General features: G+C 36.6%; 1 protein-coding gene across 1 annotated transcript in view; it reads right to left on the reverse strand.

The window, feature by feature from the left end:
- LOC131248506 (E3 ubiquitin ligase BIG BROTHER-related-like) overlaps positions 1 to 7,687 on the reverse strand; it is a 37,777-nt gene extending 30,090 nt beyond the window's left edge. The window contains exons 1-2 of the mRNA XM_058248810.1: positions 7,563 to 7,687; positions 6,984 to 7,176 (exon numbers count right to left, since the gene is read on the reverse strand). Coding sequence (XP_058104793.1) covers positions 6,984 to 7,130 — 147 coding nt within the window. The 5' untranslated portion in view covers positions 7,131 to 7,176; positions 7,563 to 7,687. The remainder of the gene's footprint in view (positions 1 to 6,983; positions 7,177 to 7,562) is intronic.
- Between the last annotated feature and the right edge of the window lie 318 nt (positions 7,688 to 8,005).

An 8,005-nucleotide genomic window follows, 5' to 3' on the forward strand; every position in this document is an offset into this window, starting at 1 on the left:
TTAATAGCTAATGGTTATAATAGATATTACATAAACATCACAGTGGACCTCAGAAAAATTATATAAACTCTCTTTACAATTGGAGAAGTATGGGGGATTGAATTTTTGGTGGGGGTCCACCATGATGTGTGCAAAATCCACTCTGACAATTAGATGCCTAATCATTTAGGCCCGAATCCAAAAAAATTAGGTTAATACGAGATTCATGTAAGCCACACCAAAGAAAATATTTGAAAAAGAGACATTCACCCTTGAAACTTATAGGACCCACCATGATGATTATATAAAATGGACACATTAATTTATCTAATGGAACTCCATCATTTTGTCTAATGGAACCTTATCACTTTGTCAAATGAACCCGTCACTTTGTCTATTAAAACTCCGTCATTTTATTTGATAAGCCGCCACTTTATTTAGTGAAATCATGTCACTTTGCGTAATAACATCGTCACTTTGCCTAGTGGAACGAAGTCACATTATTCGAAAACTCGTTATTTTATCAAGCGAAACCCTATCAATCTATCTGGCAACCCCATCACTTTATCTAGTGGAACATCGTCACTTTGTCTAATGGAACCCCGTTACTTTGACCAATAATCACGTCTGTAACACCCTCGTTCCCAAAACCTGAGTACACTACTCGTTTTCCAAAAACTTAACTTTTAAAGATAGCCCAAATTTCACGTATATTTTTTTTTCTTTATCAAAGTTAGCAATTTAGTGGAATAGAAATAAATTAAGTATAAGAAGGAGTCTAAATATACATAACAAAATAATCGAGTGGTTACCCGAAGGCTTATACAAACTAATGTCTTAAGTTTTTACAATACAAGACAGTACATATTAAATACAAATGAAATTAGGAATATAGAGTCACAAGATCATCTAGCTCCTTCTATTCCACATGAACACCAACATGCCTATCATCTGCATCTCTACACACTGAATATGATTTGATAGCATCAATGGCTATCCCAGTGAGGTACAACCCCCAAGATTTACTAAACATCAAGATAATTAAACATGGTTTTCAGAATGGTAATAAGACAATTCAACGTGGGCCTTAAATCATGTAGGGCTACCGACGACCATCCATTGTCGATAATTTTTTCTTAGTCATTAGACAAAGTGACGGGGTTCATTGGACAAAGCGACGGGGTTATTAGACGAAGTAACAAAGTTATACTTAACTAAGTGATGAGGTTGCTCGACAAAGCAACATGATTCCACTAAACAAATTAATAAGTTTAAACAAGACAAAGCAAATAGGGTTCCATTAGACAAAGTTACAGATTGTCGTAAAAAGTGATGGGTTGCCGAACAAAGTGACCCGATTCTACTAAACGAACTGACAAGGCTGGAAGACAAAGTAACTAGGTTCCACTAGATAAAGTGATGAGGTTGCTGGACAAAGTGACGAGACTGTTGGACGAAGTGACGAGGTTCACTAAACAAAGTGATTGGGTTGCTGGACAAAGTGATGAGGTTCTACCAGACAAAGAGACTATATAGTAGGACAAAGTAACAAAGTTCAACTATATCAAGTGACAGGGTTCTATAGAGAGTGACTAGGTTGCTAGACAAAGTGATGAAATTTGACTAGATAAAGTGAAAGGGGTGCTAAACAAAATGACAAGGTTCTAATAGACAAAGTGACATGATTATTGGACAAAGTAAGGGGGTTCCATTAGACAAAGTAACAATGTTCCACTAGATAAAGTGATGGGATTCCCAGATAAATTAATAGGGTTTTGCTTGATAAAATGACGATTTTTCAAATAAAGTGACTTGGTTCCACTAAAAAAAGTAATGATATTATTGTGCAAAGTGACAGGATTTCACTAGATAAAATAGCGGCTTGTCAAATAAAATGACGAGGTTTCGATAGACAAAGTAACAGGTTCATTTAACAAAGTAATAGGGTTCCATTAGACAAAATGATGGGGTTTCATTAGATAAACTAATATGTCCATTTTATATAATCATCATAGTGGGTCCTATAAATTTTAAGGGTGGATGTCTCTCTTCCAAATATTTTCTTTGGTGTAGCTCACATGAATCTTATGTTAACCTAATTTTTTTGGATTCGGGCCTAAATGATTACACATTTAATTGTCAGAATGGATTTTGCATACGCATCATGGTGGGCCCTGCCAAAAATTCAATCCTCCATACTTCTCCAATTGTAAATAGAGTAAAATATATATATATATATATATATATATATATGAGGTGTGACTCTTGATTTTTCCGGAGCCCAGTACGATGTTTATGTAATATCCACTATAACCATTGGCTATTAAGTCTGAGCCTAGAGATCTGCACTAAAGAAAGTAGCTGGGAGAGAGAGATGTCCACCCTTTATTTTAAAGGGTCAAACATTATACTTACATTTTATTTTAAAGGGTCAAACATTATACTTACATCAAAATCCACTTCAACAACTAGATTATTTTATTAAAAAAAAAAAAAAACTACTTTGCCAAAAATCATACCCATACATGAATCACTTGGGCCAAACTACTGGAAACAATTTGGAAGGTGAGGATTGTCTATACACTGTTTACAATCACGTGGTCAACCTTAATTATAGATAGAACTGATTTTTTCAGTCTGTGGCCTAAAATGGGGTGATGCACCTTGTAGTCTAAGTTGATTTTTCAGAAAACATCATAGTATGGCCCACCTGAGTCACTGACTATTTGCTCATACAAGTGGCTTTGACAAAGGGGACACTAGTAGCATATACCACCAACTACAGTACTATGTGTTATTGGAAAAGCTCTATTGGCTCCACCATGATGTATGTATTTTATCCACGCCTTCCATCCATTTTTACAAATTATTATAGTTCATGAGCACAAAATTGAGGAAGATCCAAATCTCAGGTGGACCACACCATAAGAAACATGGATGATTAGAAGATTAAAATTTTATTGGGGGCTACAAAAGTTTTGGATCAAGCTGATATTTGTATTTCTCTTCATCCATGTCTTTGTGACGTTATCAGTTGGTTGGATGGAAAAAATAAACATTACATTAGGCTCTACGAAGTTTATAATGGTATGTGTTCAATCACCACTTTTTCTATGGTGTGGTCCACTTGAGATATCGATCTATCTATTTTTAGACTCACGCCTTGATGTAAGTGGGCAAAATGGATAAATAGTGTGGATAAAAAAACAACCATCATGGTTAGAGGTGGGCATCAAGTCGATACAAATCGAGTCAAGGCTGACTCGACTCGTTTCGGTTTTGAAATAGGCCTGACCCGAACTCGACCTGACTCGGTACCGAGTCCAGCATGTTGTTCACAACCCCAAGTGTAGGGTCGCGATGTAGTAATAATCTCGGTACGATGTTAAATCTACAGGGACTGAAACTTGTACGTTTCTGAAATTAACTAAAAGTAGAACTAGAAGAAGATGTGAAACTAATTCTGAAGTATTTGAGAGAGTAATTGTAAATAGAGTAATTAAAACTAAGAATTTAAATGTGAGAACTAGGGTGCCAAGGATCCACTTGTAGTGATCAGGGAGCCATCTTACTTGATTTAAGTAACACAATTAGAATTGGAGTCTTATCCTATCCAATTGGAAAATATATCAATAAAATAAAATCTAAACTTCCATTGACCTAATTCTCAATGAATGAGAACTATGATAATTGGCAGGGATTCCATTACCAAACCATGCCCAGGAGACAATGGCAAACAACAGAATTTACCAATCACATAATCTCAAAGCAGGAGAATTATAAAGATTAGGAAGGATTCCATCACCCTACCATGCCCAAGGGACGATGGTGAACAACAAAACTTACTAATTTCACAATCTCAAATCAGGAAAAGAAGATACTCAAAGCTATTGCAGATCTACTGTAATTTAAGTCACAATAAACCATTAAAAACTGAAAGTACTCTTTAAATATCAAATTAGAATCTATGGAGTTCAACATAAACATGAATCAAAGCAATAGAAATATCTCATCATGTTACAAGCTTAACCTCTTAGCCCTAGCTAAGAGGTTTAGCCAACCATAGACATGATTGGATCTAAAACTCTAGAAGAAACCATGAAAACAACTAAGGAAGAAGAAGAAAAACTTTTGGTGACAGCTTCTCCACCATTTTTCTCCACTCCTTAAACCCCTAGAAGATGCCTAGGTACATCTTAGGCAGTCCTATTTATAGTTGTGGAACTTCAACTTTCGCACCTGTTTAGAAAACTCTAAAAACCACCTCAAATTTACGCAGTTTGCTAAAATAAATTTCACTCTGCGCAGTTTCTCAAAAAAGACTTCACTTTGCGCAATTTCACAAAATGACCCAAAATTTCAAAATATACTTTTTCATAATAATTTCAGGATTCCTTTTCTTCACTTCAAATATTTGATTCTCTTCATTCCTCACTTGGTGTTCTTATATCTTTGGCATCTGAATTCTTCAATCTTAGTCTCCTAAGATCCATCCCTTGCCTTGGTGATTCTTGAGCATCAAATCTATGCTTTTAGCACCCTTTTCAATTCAAGCTCTTAAATTCACCTTGCAACACAAATATGTGTAAAATAGAATATTAAGCATTATCATGTTCATAAAACCAAGATATAAATGGGGGATAATATGCAATATTTGACCCCCAACACATGCCTAACCTGATTCGAGTTCGGGTCTAGCCTGGACTAATCTGGACTGAATCTGACCCGATTACAAGTACCGATTCAGGTCGAGTCTTAAAATAATATGAGAAAATGGATGGAGAAAGTAGATATACAATGCATAGATCAAGGTGGGCCCACGGTGAGGATCCTGCGGACATCACTCATCCTAGGTCGCAGCTAATATTCCTTATTAATTAAGCAGATTTTGCAAATATTTTTTTATCTTATAAAATTGTCGTGAGATGACATGGCCTAATTAAATTTTAGAAGAAAGAAATTTGAGGCAAATTAGCTACCGACACGTTGAGTAGCTAGACTCGCTATTAAAGCAACGTCACCAAGTTCTTTGGGGCCCACCATGATGTATGTGTTATATCCACACTGTCCATCCATTTGGAGAGATCATTTTAGGGCATGATCAAAAGAATGAGGTAGATCCAAAGCTGGAGGGAACCCCACCATAGAAAATAGTGAGGAGAGTGACGTCCACCGTTGAAGCCTTCCTAAGGTCCATCGTGATTTTTATTTGAGATCTAACCTATTCATAAGTTAACATGAATATTAAAGAAGCGGAAACACAAATATCAGCTTGATCGAAAACTTTTGTGGCCCTTAGAAGTTTTTAATGGTGAGCGTACTCTCTTCACTATTTTCCGTGGTGGGGTCCACTCGAGTTTTGGATCTGATTCATTCTTCGGTTCATGCCCTAAAATAATCTCTCTAAATGGATGGACGGTGTGGATACGAAACATACATCATGGTGGGACCAACATAACATCTGATGTCACTTTAGTAGCGAGTCTCGCTACATACTTAACCTGCATGCTGAATTCCCAAATGAAAACTTAAATAAAAATCACGGTGGACCTTAAGTTAACATGGACATTGAAGAAGGGAAAACACAAATATCAGCTTGATTGAAAACTTTTGTCACCCTTAGAAGTTTTTAATAGTGGGCATGACTCTTTCCACTGTTTTCTGTGGGGGGGTCCACTCAAGTTTTGGATCTGATTCATTCTATGGCTCATGCCCTAAAATGATCTCTCCAAATGGATGGACAGTGTGGATACAAAACATATATCATGGTGGGACCTACATAAATAGGTGACGTTATGGTAGTGAGTCTCGCTACTTAACCCGTGCGCTGAATCCCCAAATGGATAGAGCGGATTGCGTAGTGAATTACTCACTATGTTAGGTACTGAGTAAACTCTATAGGGTCCACCATGATTTATAATCATGTATTGTGTCCACTCCGTCCATCAATTTTACCAGATAATTTTAGGGCCTGAGGCTAAAATGAAGCATATACAATTTTCAAATGAACCACACCATAGGAAACAGTTGAATTGAACCGTTGAAAATTTCTTGGGGGTTACAAAAGTTTTGGATCAAGCTTATATTTGTGTTTTCCCTTCATCCATGCCTGTATGATCTTATGAACAGGTTGGATGACAAATAAACAACACTGTGGGGCCTAGCAAGGTTTCAACGCTGGAAATCATTATCCCCACTATTTACTGTGGTATGATCCACTTGATATTTGGATATACTTCAATTTTGGGCTCAATCCCTTAGATTAGATGGAAAAACGGATGAACGGACTGGATAGACCGCATACATACAAGGTGGACCCAACTGAGTTTACTCGGTATGGTAAGAGCAGGAGCGTACTGTAATCGGTATGCAATCCGTTTTCCAAACGAAACCGTCTAACGGCATTATACTTTTCCTGAAATGTAATTTTTTTTAAATATATTAAAAAAAGCCAGTACCGTACCGTGGCACTTACAGTGACGTGGACCAATTGGATTCAGCTACTCGCTGTTTCCACGATCCGCACTGATTGCCGATATTAACAAAAATACTGGCAATATTTGAACATCTTTAACCTGTTGTGTCACTGACCTAGCGACACCGGTAATATCATACTTGGAATACTCTTTGGTGCAACCAAAAACACCACAAACTAAGTTTATAAATAAAATAATAATAAATAATAATAAATGAAAAGAAGAAGAAGAAGAATACAGTACTGACTCCATACATATTTTTCATATAATACCTAATCTAAAGAATTTAGAGGCATATTTTGATTCTACTAAACAAATTCAGTTTCTTAATAAAATTCAAAAATTCAATTCAATTTCCTAACCAAACAATTCAAAAACTGAAGTCAGAACTCTTGAAATCAGATAGCACCCCAAAGTATATATGATATCCCCTTCTATTTACCAACGTTAGTAAGATCAGAATTTGGAAGACATCCATTTATCAAATTCTCTATCGTTGACTTAGGAAAGACAGAAGTCGAATCCCACCTGATCTTGGAGAACCTCTTCGAGCGGAAGATCCTCGTGTTCAAGGTAATAATACCCTTCGAGATTCTCTTCGATTGTGCGAGGTATGCCGGCATTCATATAATGAACATCCACCTGCCGCCTCCTTGTTGTTTCAAATTCCTCCATCACAACCGATCTTTTCCTCCAAGAATGACAAAACCCTTTTCCCCTCCTGTTTAAGACCATCACAGAACAGCCAAACTCAATTTTCATTTTCCAAGACCGTTATCAATCATATCTGATTCGAACAAAATTCCACTTTCTTCTTTTCCAATTGGGTTTTGTTCAACCATTCATGACTTCCTAACCACCCTTTTCTACCAAGGCACTAACAAACACACTACTAATTATAAAATCAAAATGATTTTTCCACAGAATTTTCAATATCTGTTTGTGGGTATTTTGAATTATGTTCATAACAGTCTTACACGAGAGAATATCCACTCAAGAACAGAAATTCAAGTATTAAAAACAAAAAATTCAATAACCCAAAAGAAAGAAAAAGGAAAAAATCAGATGGGTGCTGAGAAATCATCTTCAAAAGAAGAGAGATTGTACCTGAGAGAGAGAAGTGATGAAAAAAAGCCTCGTTAATTTCTCTCAAAATCTCAAACCATCTCTTCATTGAAATATCAGTGAAGCAAAGGTGTAGATGCTGGCGGCTGGCCAACAGCAAAGCATACCAAGAAAGTCGTACATAACGATCGTTACGCTTACGTAAAGCCGTTATAACATTAACGTTTGGAGCGTCATAATAACGGACGCGGATTGCGTACTGAAACTGAGTAGCCAGATAGCCACTGGACGGTTCTACGCGGGCCTCATAACGATGTATGTGTTTTATCCACACCGTCCATCGATTTTGGATAATTAATTTGGTTCATGAACCCAAAATTGAGGCTGATGTAGATTTCAGGTGGACCACATCATAGGTAAACAGTGGTGATTGAAAGCTCACCGTTGAAAACTTCCTAGGGCCCACTGTAAATTTTATTTTTCAT

Source organism: Magnolia sinica, chromosome 6, assembly GCF_029962835.1.
Source record: "Magnolia sinica isolate HGM2019 chromosome 6, MsV1, whole genome shotgun sequence".
NCBI classification, from domain to species: domain Eukaryota; kingdom Viridiplantae; phylum Streptophyta; class Magnoliopsida; order Magnoliales; family Magnoliaceae; genus Magnolia; species Magnolia sinica.